At 42.5% G+C, this 19,683-nt stretch overlaps 1 protein-coding gene across 3 annotated transcripts in view; it reads left to right on the top strand.

Annotated features, from left to right (window-relative positions):
* DPH6 (diphthamine biosynthesis 6) overlaps window positions 1-19,683 on the top strand; it is a 474,406-nt gene that overhangs the window by 86,377 nt on the left and 368,346 nt on the right. For all 3 annotated transcript variants that reach the window (XM_060262114.1, XM_060262113.1, XM_060262115.1), the window contains exons 4-5: window positions 2,672-2,745; window positions 9,082-9,200. In XM_060262114.1, coding sequence (XP_060118097.1) covers window positions 2,672-2,745; window positions 9,082-9,200 — 193 coding nt within the window. The remainder of the gene's footprint in view (window positions 1-2,671; window positions 2,746-9,081; window positions 9,201-19,683) is intronic.

The raw sequence follows: 19,683 nt of genomic DNA, 5'->3' as shown, positions 1-19,683 counted from the left end.
TTGTAATGCCAGTTAAACAGAGAAAATGGTTTTTGTTCATGAAATTGCAGAGTGATAGAGTTTTTGCTATGCTAACTCACCAGGTTGTTAGAAGGATTAATTAATATAATTTTTAAAAGTGCTTTAAACCTAAGGCTGCTATATAAATGTCTAAGTAAAACTTGTGGCAGTTCGGTTATCTTCATATCAAAGATATATGCAACAGAAATAGGCTTTTAAAGTTATAATACTCTGTTCAGGTATTTTAAAAACCTAGTATGATGCTATGGAAAATGTTGAAAAGAGTCTATTTAGAAATAAGTACACTTATATATCTAGCTAACATTTAAAAATAGTACTGAAGAGTATGGAGGAGGGAAATATACTAGATACAATGTAGCTGTATTTTAGCAGTGCCTTTGATACAGGAACATTTCTGGATATTAACAATGCAAAGGTTGACAAAGCAGTGGGCACATTAAATGCAATTATGTTGTCAATGAGCAAGTACTAAATAGTGTGCTGTGGTGCTAATCATTGGAACTAGTCATGGTTAGGATTGCCAGCTTTCAAGTGGGGCCTGGGGATCTCCTGGAATTATATACTACAGAGATCAGTTCCCCTGGAGAAAATGGCTCTTTTGGAGGGTAGACCTTATGGCATTCTAACTCACTAAGGTCACTCCCTTTCCCTAAACACCAGCCTCCCCAGGCTGTCCCCCAGACCTACAGGGAAAGAGAGTATGGATGGGCATGAACCAAACCATGAATCATGATTTGCGCTAAAAATGGCCAAATCGTGGTTCATTCCAAACTGGTTTGTATGATCCAGTTGCACCGAAACATAAAATGAACTGGCCTTTTTTCTTAGCATGTTGTTTGGTTCATTTTTACTTCATTTTCCCCAGACATCCTGGTGCTGGTACCTGCACTTCTGGTCAGTTTCCAGAAGCAGTAGCTCTACTCTCCCTGGTCCCCTGTGGCATCTAGTCATTTCCACAGGAAACTGAATAGAAGTATAGCACCAATACTTTGTTTTAAATTGTTTTAAATTCTAACTGACTGTCCTATTGTTTTATATTTGAAATTGAAATGTTGGTTTTTATATGATTGTTAGCCGCCCTGAGTCCGGTTGGAATGGGTAAGATATAAATGGAAAGTAAATAAATAAATATTTATTTATTTAAAGTGCAGGGGCTGGGTGAACAGAGCTGCAGCATCTAGTCAGTTTCCAAGCTTCCTGGGGGTGAAACTGACCAGAAGCTGCAGGGTGGCTTCCTTTTCTTTCCTCTGCTCCTAGGAGAGCAGTCTACTGGGGGCACCTGCTTTTGGGGCTGTACATATGAACATATGAAGCTGCCTTATACTGAATCAGACCTTTGGTCCATCAAAGTCAGTATTGTCTTTGCAGACTGGCAGCAGCTCTCCAGGGTCTCAAGCTGAGGTTTTTCACACCTATTTGCCTGGACCCTTTTTTGGAGATGCCAGGGATTGAACCTGGGACCTTCTGCTTCCCAAGCAGATGCTCTACCACTGAGCCACCGTCCCTCCCTGTAGCTCAGCCCCCTGAAATCCAGTTTGCACCAAACTTGGAAAGCTGTTAGAGGAGAGTCCACTAAAGAGATTGCCACAAGTTTGACATCTCTAACCCAGTCAGAGGCTGTTGTACACCTTCCAGAACCATATCCATAAATTGTTGGGGAAATTGGAAAAAAACATGAACCGAACTGCCGATTCGGGCAACTCATTGAACCACAAAGCAAAATGAACCACCATTTTTGCATTCCATGCCCATCCCTAGTAGAGAGCCTGAAGAATGACATGAAGGGTGTGTGCAACAGCAAGGAGGAATTAGTGGAAATTCCCACTTTAGCCAAGATCCAATTCAGGGGCTTGTATAACGCAACTATATGGGGTTGCACTTGAAATTTGGCATTAAATCATATGATACTTAGAAAATGACAGTATAATTTAATAGAAACTAAGCAGCAAAAATCAAAAATAGTTTGTAAAAAGATTTGTTAATCTTCTGTGGATGACTTGATATGCTGAGGATGTTGAGATGAGCATCATCCTGAAATACCAGCCTTCTGGTTCCAACTTTCTTTCTCCTGTGAGTAGTTAATGGCACCCACTGATTATTGTGAGAAGAATTTGTAGATATGTGTAGTTCAATTCCGCAGGGCCTGTAAGACAGTCCTCTTCCGGCTGGCTTACAACCAACTAGAACTAACCAGCACTGAAATACTGAAACGCTGAAACATGGGAATTTGAAACTGAGTGTAGCTGTAAGACCGCCGTATGTCTTGAATGTTTTAAGTACATAATTATGTGAATGTCTAGATTTTAATTATGTAAATTTGGAGAGTTAATTTTTATGCATAATTTTATATTTTATGTTAGTTTTTATATGTTGTAAGCCGCCCTGAGCCAACTGGTGGGAAGGGCGGGATATAAATCTCAAATAAATAAAAAAAATAGTGATAAATAGGAAACAAATACATTGCTTCTACATTGGCGTCATCAATATGTAGTAGAAGCATAAAGCAGAGTTTTCCTTCAGCTCAACAAATTCAGGCCAAGTAGAGGTATTACCTGTTGGAGAGTAAATTCAGCTGATGAATGCTTCTAATTTTTTTTTCTTTTGTAGATGCTGAATGCTCATGTATATGTGTTTTTTATTTAAATTCCAGGATAAAGAAGATGTAAAATGTGTTTCAGTAGGTGCCATTCTTTCAGACTATCAACGAGTCCGTGTGGAAGATGTGTAAGTAAAACTATCCTATACTTGTACTGCACATTGACAGTTCATTGAAATGAGTGGCAGCACTGGTGTTTTTAGTGGTTATAGACTGGACACTTAAGCTGTAATTGTTCTTGGTTACAGAATGTTCATTTAAATCAAGTGAGCACAGAGTAATTTGTGGTTTATGCAGCCTGAGTTACAGCATGCTGTTCAACACTCAAAAGTACTATGTTCATTGTGTACCTTTAAAAACATATGTGAAAGCAGAGTACAACTGTTATTCAGTTCTTCTGTAAGAACCTATATGAAAATAGAATCAAGGCTTTAAAATGCTCCAACTCTTTCTGTTCTTTTTTGCCATTTGGTTAGCTAGCATAGTCTAAATGAGAAGCATGATATTATAAGTCTCAGGAAGTAGAGGCTAGCTTGAAGAATGTAAATCTGATTGGACTAATACGTTTAATGTCTTTAATGTTGAGATATTATAGTACAAAAATTGGGCCTGTGGCTTGGTGAGGTCATAGCTGAGTGGTAGAGGGTGGGTTGGAAGTTCAGTGATAAGAGCATCTGGCTTGCATATAGAAGTTTCAGGATCAATTCCAGGCATCTTCAGTTAAAAGGATCAGGTAGGTAGCAGGTAATGTGAAAGACCACTGCCTGAGGCTCTAGAAGCTCAATACTGACCTTGATAGATCTGTGGTCTGACTCAGGATACAGCAGCATTATTTGTTCATGACTACTGAGATTCTAGAATAGAAAGATATGACCCTGTTTTATTATTTATTTATTTATTACTTTAAATTTCTATCCCACCCTCTCTGCAACTCAGGGCAGCTAACAGTTCAAACATCTATAATACAATTTAAAACCAATAAAATACATTTAAAAACATTTTGTGGTGCTATACAGCTTCAATATAGGCGGGATTTTTCGTTTTCTGGTTTAGGTGTTGAAGGCCTGTTGGAATAGTTCAGTTTTGCAGGCCCTGTGGAATTGAGAAAGATCCCGCAGGGCCTTTATGGCCTCCAGAGGGGGCATTCCACATTTCTGGTGCTGCCACCAAGAAGGCCCTAGCCCGTGTAGAACACAGCCTGGCCTCCTTTGGTCTGGGGGTGGACAGTAGATTTTGTGTCCCTGAACACGGTGCTCTCTGGGGAACATGCGGAGAAAGGTGGTCCCATAGATAGGCAGGCCTCCGACCATAAAGGGCTTTAAGGTCAAAACCAACACCTTGAAATGGACTCGGAACACAATAGGCAGCAAGTGCAGCTCTTTCAGCACTGGTCGAATGTGCTCCCATCTAGGGAGCCCCATTAACAGCTGTGCTGCAGTATTCTGCACTAGCTGTAGTCTCTGAGTCAGGGTCAAAGGTAGCCCCATGTAGAGAGCATTATAGTGATCTATTCTTGAGGTGACTGGAGCATGGATCACCATAGCTAAGTCGTCATGCTCCAGAAAAGGGGCCAGCTGTGTCAGAACTGGAGAACTTCAGACAAGACGCATTACTTTGTTTCAAAAGTTAAAGCGTTTATTGAGAACTACATTCAGTGGAGAAGCAAATTGACTCTGATAACCGGAGTGGCTATCGCCGCATTCTTTATACAAGGGTAACAGAAACAATAGACCTTGTTCTCACACCTTGGGAGACAGTTGTCTGTTCCCAGGCCTCTTATCTGCAAAGCGGAGGAAGGCACCCTGCTGCTTTGCTCTGGCAATCCAGCTTCAAAGGGACACCTGCAGAGGCTTCCCAGAGTCTATCAATTGCCCGTCAGGGACTCGGGTTTGTTTGAAATGCAAAGGCATTTGGTTAGTAGGCATGAAGGCAATAGTGTTTGGTTAGTAGAACGTTTCCAACATGGAGTCAGTCAGGCTAACATTACTAGGTTCAGCATACAGGAAAGTTACAAGTTCTGACAAGCTGCCGTACCCGCCGAAGATGAAAAGTGGATTTGGTAGTGGCTGCTATCTGGGCCTCCATTGTCAGAGAGGACTGCAGGAGCACTCCCAAGCTCTTGACCTTAGGGGCTGGTATTAGTGGCACCCCGTCAAGAGCCGGCAATGGGTTCTCCCTTCCCAGGCCACCCCGGCTCAGATAGAGAACCTCCGTCTTCGTCGGATTCAGCTTCAATCGACTCAGCCTGAGTCATGATGCTACAGCTTGAAGAGCCAGGTCTAGATTTTCCAGGATACAGTTGGAGTGGCCATCCATCAATAGATAGAGCTGGATGTCGTCTGCATATTGGTGACATCCCAGCCCATGCCTCCTGACAATCTGGGCAAGGGGGAGCATATAGATGTTGAATAACGTCAGGGACAGAACCATACCCTGCAGTCCAAGCTTTCGGATGATTCTTCCCCTACTGGCCGATAGTTTGCCAACCCTTTGTCCCCGACCTTGGAGAAAAGAGGCCATCCATTACAAGGCAGACCCCTGAATCCCCACATTGGCGAGGCGATTAGAGAGTAGCTGATGGTCATCTGTGTCAAACGTGGCTGACAGATCTAATAATAACAGTACCGCTGAGCCACCCCGATCCAGATGTCGTATGAGGTTATCTATGAGGTCGACCAGAACCGTTTCCATCCCGTGACCTGGCCGAAAGCCGAACTGGAATGGATCCAGTGTGGAAAGTGTCATCCAGAAATCCCTGTAGCTGAATCACCACTGCCCGCTCTATGACCTTACCCAAAAAGGGTTCAACACTGGCCGATAGTTTGCCAACGTAGCTGGGTCTGCAGATGGTTTTTTCAAGATGCGATGGACCACAGCCTCTTTAAGAGATGTGGGAAAGAGCCTTTCTAAGAGAGATCTGTTGACAATAGCCTGCAGTGGCTCACGTAGCTTCGCCTGGCTAGCTTTTATAAGCCAGGACGGGCACGGGTCCAACCCACAGGTAGTAGGACATACAGCAAAAAGGATTTGATGTGCCTTGCAATTACAGTGAAACATTTCTCTTCCTCCCAACCCCACCTATTAACAGTTAATATAAATTACATCTTTGTCTCAGAATTATCCTAAAACTACAAATAATATGTTTTTAACTGGATTTGCAATTGGTGGCAACAGGCTTTTTTTTTTTTTTTTTGCTATCAAATTGCAGCTGAATTGCAGCCAAGTTGCAGCTGTCAGGTTGCAGCAAAAAACCTGTAGGGGTTTCAAGACAAGAGATGTGCAGAGGTATTTTGCCATTGTCTTATAAGAGCCCTGTTGTGCAGAGTGGTAAAAGCTGCAGTACTGCAGTTCAAGCTCTGCTCACGAGCTGAGTTTGATCCCAGCAGAAGTTGGGTTCAGGTAGCCAGCTCATGGTTGACTCTGCCTTCCATCCTTCGGTAGGATGAGTACCCAGCTTGCTGGGGGGAAGGTGTAGATGACTGGGGAAGGCAATGACAAACCACCCCCATTAAATAGTTTGCTGTGAAAACATCGTAATGTGATGTCACCCCAGGGTCAGAAACAGTTGGTGCTTGCACAGGGGACTACCTTTACCTTTTACCTCTGTGTAGCATCCCTGATGTTCCTTGGGGATCTCCCATCCAAGCACTAACCACAGCTGACTCTGCTTAGTTCCTGTGATCTGACTATCTACTTCAAGGTGATGGCGAAAGTACCTGTATTCAAAGAGCTATATGACTTCTTCAAGAGAATTTTGGACTCATGTTTCTTTAAAAGCAATTATCTTTAAAAGCAATTTCTTTGAAAGCATAGGAAAACCCTTTATTCATTGGGAGACAGCGCAAAACCAGTTTATAATCTGGGGATCTGTTGTTAAAAAAAATCAAAAAGCACACTTGTGCAAAAGTTATAGGGGAACTCCTAAAGTAACTGGCTGGATTTTAGCCCAGTTTTCCAGTTTTCTTTTTTCCCTTGCACTACAGTAGGAGAAAGATGTTGCAAAGACTCCAAAAAAGAGGGACAAGGGAAGTGAGGATCTTCTTTGGGGGTTGGTTCTGGGAAGTCCATGTGGTGAACAGAAGGGATCAGGAGGCAGGGGCTGCAACCAGGGCTTCTGCTGGTGGTTCAAACCCATGCAAGGCAACCAGAGCAAGTTTCAGTCAAGAGGGAAATAGCATGGAAGGGAAAAGGAGCCAACACTTGGGAGGGGGCAGGGAGAGAGAGCCCAGGCAGGTGGTGGTGAAGCGCTTTGGGGAGCCACGCAATGGAGCTGGCTTGCCGGGGAACTCTGTGCACCAGGCCCAGAAGACCATGCACTGGGAATGCACTGGGTCAGAAGTCTTGGAAAGCCTCACCTGCTTGGCTTTCCTTCTTTCTCTAATCTCCACCCCAGCGGTAAGACGAGGGAGAGGGAAAGCCACGCACCAGAGGTTGTTGCTGCCTTTTCTGCTCCCAGGGTTATCATTGAGCCCAGCAATAGTCAGCAGATGCTCTCCCTTCCATGTCAGCAGAAGGCAGAGAAGGACATGGGGCTAAGTTGGAGTGCACCCATGCCTACTTGCCACACCTCCTCTGATAATTTAATGTAAATTTAATTCAGTCTAATTTAATTAAATTGGTGTGCCTCCCCCCATACTCCCTCCCCCCCCAAATCCTGGTTATGGCCCTGTCCCAGCGTTGCCTGGGGTGCAGGTCTTCTGTAACCAATGAGCTTCTCAGTGAGCATGTGTGGGCCCTGGAATTCCTAAAGCATATGGAGCAGCAGAGTGGAGCGATGGTGATCTGGGTGCAAAAAGCCACAAAGCAAATGGGGCAGTTGGGGTGGTGCCTTAAATTGCTGGATTGGCCACCCCCTAAGCCCCCACTGGCCTGCACTGGTCCAAGCTTCCAGCACTTGCTGCGGTCTGGTCCCCTTCCCACCAGTGATAATTGCCATGGCTAAAATGTTTTTTTCCCTTTTAAATGACCATGAACAAGTAGCTTGACTACATCTTAAACCTCCCATTTGGCAATCTATGTTATTAGGAAGCAGTCTGGTAATTAGATTGATATAGATAATGGTTACAGTCGCACATTGACAAATCATGCTTCATTGTTGTGGGAACAAGTCTTGGGATCCTAGAGATCATGTTCTCTTTTCTTCCTCCCCTTGTCTGTGACTCACACATCAATCACTTCTGCTTTCACAACATATGATATTTTGCCATTTCATCTGAATTATGAGCTATGGCTTGTTTTTTGGTCATCACAATAGAATTCTAAAACCATAGCTTAATCCTGGTTTAGAATTCTGGATAGGAGATAAAAGAACGAGCTATCATTTGCCATAAAGCCTGAATTACAATCTATGAATGGCCACAAATGCAGATGTGATTACTTTCTCAGCTGTGCATGAGAAGAGGGAGCACATGAGCCCACAAAGTTCAAAGCTCTCATGGTCATACTGAGAAATCTTGCTCTGTTATATATGACTGTGGCCAATACTATTTTTGTGCTGATTGATATGTGTACTGTGGTAAGCAGAAGCCTTTTGCACTCTCCTGACATTGGAACACATAATGCTTAACACACACTCAACCAGCAAAGTACGAGGGGAAAAGTACTCCTGCATACTACCCATACATGGGTGTTCAAGCATTTGGCCTGATTCATCCACACACCTTGCAGGACTGTCTTTGAAGCTGGTGTAAAGTTTATGGCGGACCCATTAATCTCGCAACTGTTATAAGGTAGTAGTTGCAGAGAGCATCCCATCCCAGTGAGCTTTTAGCAGCTCTTGTTACTCTGTGGTTCAAGGTGTGCTTTTTGGATACCTATGACCTAGTTTCACAGAGTCTGACACCTTCTTCCATGTGAACCTTGCAGAAGATGAGATCATCTGGAGGTTCAGATAAAGTGTGCTGTTGGAGTTATGCTTTTTCTCATGAGAAATTAGTAAGATTGCTCTGATTGCAGAATTCTAAGTTCTAACAAAGATCAATAAATCATGAAATGTGGATTTTAAAAAAATGATTTTGTTTTTAAATTTCATATGGATAACCTATGTCTTTAAAAATAAATAAATTGTATACCATACTTTTCTCCCCAGTGGGGGGAAATTGTGGGAAGCTTAGATCCCTCCTCCATTTTATCCTCACAAACAGTTTGGAATATGCTATGCACACTTTTGGAATCACATATTTTGTTATATAGTAATGATCTAGAATACTGTAGTTAAAATAATGTGACTAGGTATTCATGATTACAGTGTAGTTTGACTTCAAGTTTCTTGGCTGGCCTCTTCCTTTTGTTCCCCTGATATGTTAAATGGACAGATTGTCCATAGCTTTCCAGGTAAAAAGGGGGCAGTCCTAGAACATACTTATGCTTGACATTAGAATACCCCAAGAAACTTGAACACAAATTAATAACTTATGTTTTGGTTAAAGCTCAAAATAAAATTTTTTTTTCCCATGTTCAAATAGGTGCAAACGGCTTAAGCTACAGCCCTTAGCTTATCTTTGGCGTCAGAACCAGGAAACTTTGCTCAAAGAAATGATGTCTTCAAACATTGAAGCCATAATAATAAAAGTAGCAGCTTTTGGTAAGAATGAAATCACAGCTTTTTGCTTATTTTGCTTTTGATAATGTTAACAAACGGAAAATGCTTCACTGTTAAATTACTGCAATCTGTTTTGTAGTTAAAATGTGATGAAAGAGTGAAGACTGTAGCAGGTGAGGTATGCAGTATAAATCTGAATTGCAGTTGCATGACAGTATGTCTAAACAATTAATGGAACTTGTAAATGATAAATATTTTTCACACTAGACAGTGAAAAAGTAAGAGGCTATTTTCATGGCCATCATTAAATTTGCTCAGTAAGTGCGTTTATCAATAATAGTTCATCCATAATGCAATAGTTTATAGTTCACTCATATATGAGTGATTCAAATAGTTTGCTAGACATTGGACCATTATCGCTATAAAGTACAATCAACTATAATAAAAGGACAAGAAAAATTTTGCTAGCATTATCCAATATATAACTTTGCAATGCCCAACAAATCTGTGCAGTTTATTGTCAGGACAATGCCTCAAGTCCATTGCCTAGTTTTACCCCCAGCTTTTCTCTTTGTGGCCTTTGTACCCTTTCCTTTCTACTCCGCTTGCCTCCTATCATGTTGTATCCTTGATTCTGTTTCCTTTCAGCTTTCAAAGACCAGTCAGAGAGCTGGGTTCTTGCAGTTCCATCCCATTTGGAACTTTATCGCTTTCTACTCCTAGGTATCCATGCAACAACTTTATTCTGAAGTTCAAAAAGAAGAGTATAGAAAGAGTAGAGGTTTTTTTTTTTCTTATTTGCCCTCATCTATATTTTTACCCATTTGGGTAAGTTACAAGGAAGCAGATTTTATTTGAACATGAGCAGTTTGACAAGGAAATCCATTATCTTGTGGAGGGAGGGCTTTTCCTTGTTGGATGGCTGTGACTCTAATGCATTTGTGTGTATGTACAGTTGACCTGATTCTGTTTTTTCCCACTTTCACTTGAGACACTGCTGTGATCTCTTTTGGATGAAAGATATTTGCTGAACATAGAGCTGTCATACTAGGTTTGCCAGCCTCCAGGTGGGGCATGGAGATGTCCCACTTTTACAAATGATCTCCAGCTGGCAGAGATCAGCTCCCCTGAAGAAAATGGCTGCTTTGAAGGGTTTGACTCTGTGGCCTTTGACCATGCTGAGGTTCCTCCCCTCCTCAAACCCCACCCTCTCCCAGATCCACCCCAAAATCTCCAGGTATTTTCCAACACAGACCTGGCAACCCAAGACTCACATCACTTTATAACATGTGATTCTGGGTGTTGTTTTAAGAGCAGTTGTGCTTATTCCTGGTAAATTGGAATACTAGGCAGAAATAACTTAATAGATTTTTTTTAAAAAAATTATTAAATATGCTTCATATTGAAGACACTGTAAGTCTGAAGTTTAATTTTAAAGTAGAGTTAGAATCAACACATTGTTTGACTTTCCTTGATGTAGTAGTGATTTTAACATTGAACTGACCCACTGTGGGAGATTACTTACCCAATCACAAAGACAAAAGGATGTGTCCAAGCACAGTATTGAAGTCAAGTTTATTGAATGGTATGTAACCACACAAACTGATGAGAAACATATTAATAGGCCAATACATCATTTCAAAATTACAATCCTCTGAACAGTATTTTACGTGAAAGTATTAGATGAGGTTTTAGATATAAAATTTGACAAAGGAACCTTTTGCTTTTGGGGTCAGTAGAGGTTTGTGGCCCATTAGATCAAAGAATGACCAGTATAATAGGAAAGAATCTGTTCTACATGGATGGATAAAAATATAGTTCTGATAAATTGTGTTGTATAATCTCAGCATGAATCAAACCCTATCGTCATCCTATGAACTGGACAATTTCTGTTAAGCATTCAAGACTTTCTTTTTTTCCCTACCACTTTATCAGACTTTTAAAGCTAGAGTTCATTTCTTGAGGGTAATGTTGGGTAAGAGCTAACAAAAAACCTTCAGCTTTGCTATTAAATATAAAATATATTATGTTGGAACTTGAGTATCTATTAGAAGGCATAATAAAATATTAATTCTTCTTTAGCTGTGATGATTTGCCAGAATCATTTTATTTTTACAGCACTTCTGGTGTGAGCAGTTAAAAGGAGACCATTGTAGGTTCATTTTTTTGCTTTCTTATCATTTATACAAAGGAAGAGCATTTTTTTTTAAAAAAATCTGTCGTTGCTAGCAAATTACAGAAGATCCATGTTCAGAAATTACCTGTGTTACTCCTTACATCATGCAATACATATTTTGAAAGAGCAGGTTTTTCTTTGGGTCTCAGTCAGCAAAAAAGAAAATATGTTCTTTAGAGTATAATACTGTGTAGCACAAACATCATTGTGACTTTTGAAGATTTGTGTATGCCTACCAACCATACAGATTGCATGTCACAACAATCATATTTCTCACTCATTTGGTTTTGAATGTTCTTTGGAGCTGTATTTATAATTTAGCCCATATTTATTTACAAGGCTACATTGCAATTTGTAAACCAAAACAATTTTAATACAATAAACCATCCTGCAGAAATTGGTAAGCCTTGAGCAGTACAGAAATTGACTGCAGGGGTGACATTGCTGGTGACTTTTTCGTCCTCTCTTAAGCAAGATAAACTTGCCTTTTGTATCACAGCAACTTAGAGCAAGTTAGAATGGACTTGCAGGTACACAAAGAGTCCTTTGTGGCATACTCCTTTAAAGCACACATGCCATAAATAGTTGTAGATAGTAATTAGATAGAGATGGCTGCCTCTTTTTTTTGGCTACAGATAAAAAGGCAGATCTTACCGGACTAAATTTCTCACCTGCCTAGGGCAGGCATAATTAGATGTAAGCAAATTTAATGGAGCTTGTATGCTCTGGGGCCATTCTGCAGTACCTTAATAATTGTGTGCTTTATTAAAGTAGGTTTAAGGTAGAAGTTGCTGAACATATCAAGTAGCAAAGAAGTTAAGGTATGGTTACCACTTTACCTTTTAGATGAATAATCAAAGCGCTTTTAAGCTAAATTGCAGTAAATGTGTTTGGAATAACACATTTAAAAGTCTGAGGAATAATGCATTAGATGGCACATTGTGCAGATGTTAAGGGATAAGCAAATATGTAACATGAGCTTGACATTCATCAACAATGGCATGCTTACACAACCTCCTATAGTTCTGTTTTCCATTAGTTTAATGACGTCTCTAGGAAGGTGTAAAAACTACAGACAATGCATAATTATACAAGTAAGTGCACTTTAATTTTAGTACACTTTTCTAAATCTGTCTTTACAAATTAATATTAGGTGAAGGTAAGTTTTACTTGAGGAAGGTAATGTGTTTCATCTAGGCTTTTCTTGGACTTGTTACTCTTGGCCATCCTCACAAAAAGGGAACAGCTTTGATGGGAGTATCAGAGCTGTAAGCTGCTGGATAGCGTGTATATATATATATGCATGTGTGTGTGTGTGAGATAATAATTGTGGCTTCATTAAAGTAGGTTTAAGGTATGAAGTTGCTGAACATATCAAGTAGCAAAGAAGTTAAGGTATGGTTACCGCTTTACCTTTTAGATGAATAATCAAAGTGCTTTTACGCTAAATTGCAGTAAATGTGTTTGGAATAACACATTTAAAAGTCTGAGGAATAATGCATGTCCAGAGAATGAAAGGGAGTCCCTCAGCCCAGTAGCAAGGCATGAACAGGGCCTACAGGGTGTGGAAGGGGTGTACGTTTAGGGTGCCTTATAAAAGGTGGTGAAATTAGGCTTTTTAATCAAGGTACTAAAGGAATGGGCAGCAGAGTCTTAAGGAAGCAGATCTGGTAGAAAATTCAAAACAGAGCAGGACACAGGAATGTTTTTAATTATTTTAAGAACTTTTTGTACTAACAGGTTTTTAATGCATATGCAATATGGTGTTATCCACTCTGAGCCCATTTGCAGGAGAGGTGGGATATAAATTTAATAAATAAATAACCATGTAGGTAAAAGCAGCTAAGGAAATGAGAAGTGAAAGACTGCAATCCAGTTCCAGCAGATCCTGACAGCTACCCCTTATGATGATGGTGATGCATATTAATGGCAGTTTTGGTTTCCAAAGTGCTTGATACACATTATTTTCTTGTAATCATTACAACAGTACTGTATTGTAGGCTAGTAATTCCCCTGTTGTAGATGGAAGTACTAAGGAAGAGATAGTAGATTGTCTAAGGACACGTAGTGAGTTTATGGTAATTGTGAGATTTCACTGGAGACTTTGTCCTACCACCTATGAGACAACAGCTCATTCTCCAGTGATCTCAGTAGTGAGTCAGTCCTGACCTATGGGAATATAGCTCCTCCTTTCTGTAGGCAGGGCCAGCAAAGCAAGTTCCTTCCAAGAGGGGGTGCTGTTCCCCTTAACTTTCAGTTTTGCTTGGCACTGCCTCCAGAGCAGGACGTGCCAGCTAAGCTTCGGCTCAACTTTGCAAAAAATAAAATAAAATAATAAAAAATAATAAGACCGCAGAAGCGACAAGGAAAGGGACGGGGCAGCTTACTCTCCCCCCTTCCCTCGGCACCTGAAGCTTCCTGGAGTCCGACAGAAGCCGGGAGACTCAGGAACGTGGCTGCAGTTTTCCCCATGCCTCCCTGAACACAGCGGCGAGTGGTGGAGACTGCAGACGACTGGAGCGGAGACAGCAGCACACGTGTTGGTGGCCCAGTGGACATCCCGAGCCTCTGTCTGGACCCGGCAGCGCACACAGGGCGGACAGGACGACAACAAACTACTCCTCCCTCCTGAGGAACAGGTAGGGTCCCAGAGACCCATGGAATGGGGGTTTTGGTGGAGGAGGAAGTTCAGGAATGGGGGAAAGTAGGGCGGCCTGTGCAAGGTTGCCTGGGGGAGGACTTAATGAATAGTCTGCCCCCCCCCCATGCTTCCTCTCACTGGCATAACTGAGCCTCAAGGGCCTCTAGTGCCAGGGTTTTTCCAGAAGGCACAACAGCACTAGTCCAGAGGCTGATTACTTCCATAAAGGAAGATCAGGCGGAGGGGAGGTCCAGAGAATGAAAGGGAGTCCCTCAGCCCAGTAGCAAGGCATGAACAGGGCCTACAGGGTGTGGAAGGGGAAGGAAAATTTAGGTGGGAAAAATGGCCATTTTGTGTCTTCTCTTTTTACAGTATTCTGGGCACTTCAAAATGGCTACCCCATCTGAATTCCCCAAGGCCAAGGACACAGCTATATGTGATTTGGACTTGTCTGACTCCCCCTCTCAAGAGGACCAGACAGAAAGCCCAATAGTGGATTTATCTGGAACAGAGGCCAAGGCAAATCTCTTTGCCTGGATCCAACAGATAGTTAAACAAGAAGTACAGTCTAGCAAAGAGGATCCTAGTCAGACCCCCAAGCCGAAATCTAAAAAATGCACAAAAAAGACTAAGCATCTGGTAGAGGAGGAAGTTGAGACTGCCCCTTTCCAGAGAAAGAAGAGACGCATAGATTTGGAATGTTTTCAAGCGTCTGAGCTAGGGGAAGACTCTGAGGACTCAGAACTATCTTCCTCAAAGGAAGAAGGGGAGCTTTCTGAGGAAGAGGTGGAGATAATTCAACCATCTCAGAATAGGTTGTTCCCCCTGACATTTATTCACAGCTCTTCTCTACAATTGTCAGAGCCTTGGAACTGAATTATGACCCTAAACTTAAAGAGGAACAGATTTCCCAGTGGGGTCATAGAGAACTATTCCTAAGGCCAGATCTAAGCCACAGCTGGTACCACTGCCAGCAGGGTTTTTCTCCATTATGAAGGCAGAATGGGAACACCCAGCCAAACCAAAGGTGACCCATTCAGTTTTTTCCAAGTTTTACACTCTTATTCCAGAGGCCATGAAACGGCTCAAGCTGCCCAGAGTGGATGACCCAGTTAACAGCCTCGCCTCCTCTTCCATCCTACCATTGGATGCCAATGGCACACCAAAGGACCTCACGGATAAAAGGATTGAACAAGCCCTACGAAGAGATTAGCCAGGACCTTGTGCAATGGGCACGTTCCCAAACACTACCCATCCAGCTCTTCCTACATCCCTTCCAGACAGCCATTGCTCAGAGGAAGCCGCTCCAGGTAAGAATGCCAAAACGGGTGAAAGTGGCCTTGCTATTGTGGTTGTCGCCACAGCGGTTCCAAGCTGGACAGGCTCTGCAAGAACCAATTCGAACAGTCGTGATGACAGATGCCATCTTGTTTGGCTGGGGGGCACATGCAAAAGGACAGATGGTTCAAGGGCGCTGGTCTGGTCAGGAGACCTCCAACAGTATAAGTGTCCTGAAACTGAGGGCAATCAGACTAGCTCTGCTCCACCTTTCAGACATAGTTAAAGGCCAATGTGTTCTAATCCAAACGGACAATATGATGGCGAAAGCCTTTGTGAACAAGCAAGGGGGGACGCGATCAAAACTCTTGCAGTGACAGGCAACTCTGCTGATGGACTGGGCGGAGACAAATCTTCTGTCCCTGAAGACGACACACGTTGCGGGAAAGGACAACGTGTTAGCGGACTGGCTCAGCCGTCAGACCCTGGATCCAGCAGAGTGGTCGCTGAACAAGATGGTCTTCCGCCAAGTTTGCCAGAGGTTCGGGTTTCCAAAGGTGGACTTGTTCGCGTCGGAACTAAACCATCAAGTTCAGTTCCAAACTTCCTGTCAAGAACAAAAACTCAAAAGGCCATGGGCACAGATGCGTTGCACACAGAGTGGCCCAAGACTCTTCTTTATGCCTTTCCTCCAGTGCAGGTGCTGCAGAGGTTCTTGCTCAGGAATTGGAGGCGGAGGTAATAGTAATAGCATCTTTTTGGCCGAGAAGGGTCTGGTTCCAGGAGTTGATGTGTCTCAGGGTAGCTGAACCCTGGATACTTCCGCTAAGGAAGGATCTTCTGCTACAGGGAGAGGCGCTGTGTCCACGACTGGAGATGCTAAGACTCACAGCGTGGAAGTTGAACGGAGGCAACTGACTGAGTTGGGGTACCAAAAAGGGGTTGTAGATACCATGCTGACCTCTAGACGAATGTCTGCTAATAGAGTGTACAATGCCACTTGGCAGACCTTTGTATCCTGGTGTCAGGAGAACAGTGCAGACCCAATGGCTGCTAAGATAACAGACGTGCTAGCCTTTCTTCAGGCGGGTTTGGAGAAGGGACTTAGTACCAACACCCTCCGAAGGCAGGTAGCGGCCATTTCAGCGGTGAGAGATGATAGGAGGGGCAAGTTGCTGTCCAAACAGTCACACATCAAACACTTTTTAAGAGGGATGTCTCTCCTTAATCCACCGCAGGCACACAGGTTCCCTTCTTGGAATTTGAATGTAGTGCTTGAGGCATTAAGTCACAAGCCTTTTGAGCCTATGGCTTCATGCAGTTTAAAGATGCTTACTTTTAAAACGATTTTCCTGGTGGGAATTACTTCGGCACGCAGGGTGTCTGAGATGAAGGCATTGTCTATACACAAAGATCTTTGTTTTTTCCATCTAGATAAGGTGGTCTTGAGAGCTGACCCAGCCTTTGTCCCAAATGTTAATTCACTGTTTCATAGGTCGGAAGAGCTTGTTCTTCCTTCCTTTTGTCCCAATCCGCAGCACAAAAAGGAGAGACTATGGCACTGTCTAGACGTTCGCAGAGCCTTAAGCTTTTACCTGGACAGAACTAAGCCTCTAAGAACATAAGAGAAGCCATGTTGGATCAGGCCAATGGCCCATCCAGTTCAACACTCTGTGTCACACAGTGGCCCCCCAAAATTATATATATACACACACACACACACACACACACATACACATACAAGGAGAACAGTGCAGACCCAATGGCTGCTAAGATAGCAGACGTGCTAGCCTTTCTTCGGACGGGTTTGGAGAAGGGACTTAGTACCAACACCCTCCGAAGGCAGGTACCGGCCGTTTCAGCGGTGATAGGTGATAGGAAGGGCAAGTTGCTATCCAAACAGTCACACATCAAACGCTTTTTAAGCGGGGTGTCTCTCCTTAATCCACCACAGGCACGCAGGTATATATATATCTCTCTACGGTCTTCTGTTTCCTTATTTGTTTCTTTTAGTGCCAGAGCCCTGGGTAAAGCCATTTCTAAATCTACAATTAGTAGATGGTTGTGAGGCTGCATCATCGAGGCGTATAAGGCCAGGGGATTGGAGCCTCCATCAGGCATCACAGCTCACTCCTTACGAGGAGCAGCCACTTCTGCAGCTTACAGAGCTTTCCTCTCTATGGAGGTGGTGTATAAAGCGGCCACTTGGCGCTCTGTTCATTCCTTTACAAAGCACTACCGTATTGATAAGCTCGCTTCAGCTGAGGCGGCATTTGGTAGGAGGGTGTTGCAGGCTGCTATTTGATCCAAAGGACTGAGTGGGCCCGCCCTCGGGAACTGCTGTTATATGTCCCATAGGTCAGGACTGACCCACTACTGGGACCACTGGAGAACGGAAGATTCTGTTAAATTACCGTGAAGTCTTCCTTCTTGATGGTCCCAGAGTGGGTCAGTCCTTCCCACCCAGTTTGGGATTGACTCAGTCTTTGCATCAATACACTGGGTGGCCTGGGAGTTCGGGCATTTGTCTTTCTGCTGAGTTACTGTGGACCATGTAATTGCATATGGGGAATTATTGGTTACGGGCGTTCTGGTTTGGTTGTACCAACTGTCCAGTTCCACCGTTATGAGTAAAGGAAGTTGGATGATTCTGCGTATGCTTCCTTGATTCCGGGTCTGGGAGGGGGCGACAGATATTACTGTGGTGTTCTTCCCTTGGTTGCAGTTTGTTTTCTAGTTTCTAGTTGGGAATCGACTGGCTTGAAGACAAACTGAAAGTTAAGGAGAATAGCACCCCCTCTTGTGAGGAACTTGCTTTGCTGGCCCTGCCTATGCAGAGGAGGAGCTATATTCCAATAGGTCAGGACTGACCCACTCTGGGACCACCGAGAAGGAAAACTTCACGGTAAGTGAACAGAATCTTCCGTTCACATTGAAAGTATTTATAACTGGCCATGCTGCACAAGATTGAGAGTCTTGGGCTGGGGTACTTTGTGTCTAGTATTGGTTACAGAAGGACCTACACACAAGTATTGAAATTGTTAGATGATTGCCAGCAGGGGTGGAATACTAGCAGGAGCTCCTTTGCATATTAGGCCACACTCCCTGATGTAGCCAATCCTCCAACAGTTTACAAGGCTTCCAAAAAAGAGCTTTGTAAGCTTTTGGAGGATTGGCTACATCAGGGGTGTGTGGCCTAATATGCAAAGGAACTGCTAGAATTCTACCCCTGATTGCCAGAAAGGTGCATAGGACTTTAGACTTCAGGATTCCTGCTTCAAGCCTAACTAATTCTGATGATAATTAGCTAAAAAGAAATACATAATAGGCTTTTAATACTAGTTGTAAACCTGGGAAACATCATGGAACTTCCAAAAGTGTATTTAAAATTGAAGTAGACTAAGTTAAATTTGTTGAGATCTTCCAAGACAAAAAGTAGTTTTTAAAGGGAAGTTCTGCAATATTAATTTTTCATATGAAGTAGAATGAGCAAAAGTGTATTAAAAGATTAATCTAATAACTAAAGAAAAGATTAAGAAAACTGCTTTTTGTTAATACTATACTGGGGTATGCTAAAGTTTATTGCACTATATTGATGTTCTGAAACAACCTGGAGGTCATGACTAGTGTGAACTTTCAACATATTAGAATAGAGATGGTCAGCTCTGTATCTCTGTGCTACATTTATGCCTTCTATATTTTAAAACTGGTTCAATCGATCTAAATTGAGGTAGTCACATTGATGTACCCTGACTGTACCAATGGAGTTTTCATGTAGGTTTTGCCTTTTTAAAACCTTTTCTACGTGAAAAACTTAACATGAGCCTAGTGTGATCTGATTTGTGTCTGCTAATATAAATTTTTCAGATTTGGTTTCATTTTCATATGATTTTGGGAGAATACCTAAATTTTAAAACTGTTAGTACAGACCTTTCATAATTCCTCAAAATGTTTCCCTCCTTTCTTTTACGTGTTATATACTGGTTTGTATACTAAGAGATCTATGAGCAGAATGAAGCTTAGAGAGTGGGACTTCCCTGCTCCCTCTTCAGTCCACCCTTGTCAAGCATGGAAGTTTCAAATAACTAAGCAATTGGTGAATACAAAGTTTCAGTTTATTGATAATCCATTGTTGCTTCAAGGTGGAACACCTTGAAAGTGATACAGAGTTACCCACGGTATGAAGCTTTAAGGGTTACATCAAATAGTATAGAGAAGATAGCTTAAAGACGTAACAAGGACGTGTGAACTATTACAACTATGCAAACTACTATCTTTGCAGTTGAAACTTCCCTCGGTCTTATGCATTCTTATTACCATTGATAAGTATTGAACGGGAGACCTCAGGAGGCGCCTCCTTTTTCTCTATAATCAAAAGCATGGCATTCCTACATTTGCTACTCAAAGGTGGGAAAAGGAAAAAGGGAGGT

Source organism: Heteronotia binoei, chromosome 21, assembly GCF_032191835.1.
Source record: "Heteronotia binoei isolate CCM8104 ecotype False Entrance Well chromosome 21, APGP_CSIRO_Hbin_v1, whole genome shotgun sequence".
Classification (NCBI taxonomy): domain Eukaryota; kingdom Metazoa; phylum Chordata; class Lepidosauria; order Squamata; family Gekkonidae; genus Heteronotia; species Heteronotia binoei.
This window is presented reverse-complemented; position numbering and strand designations above follow the sequence as displayed.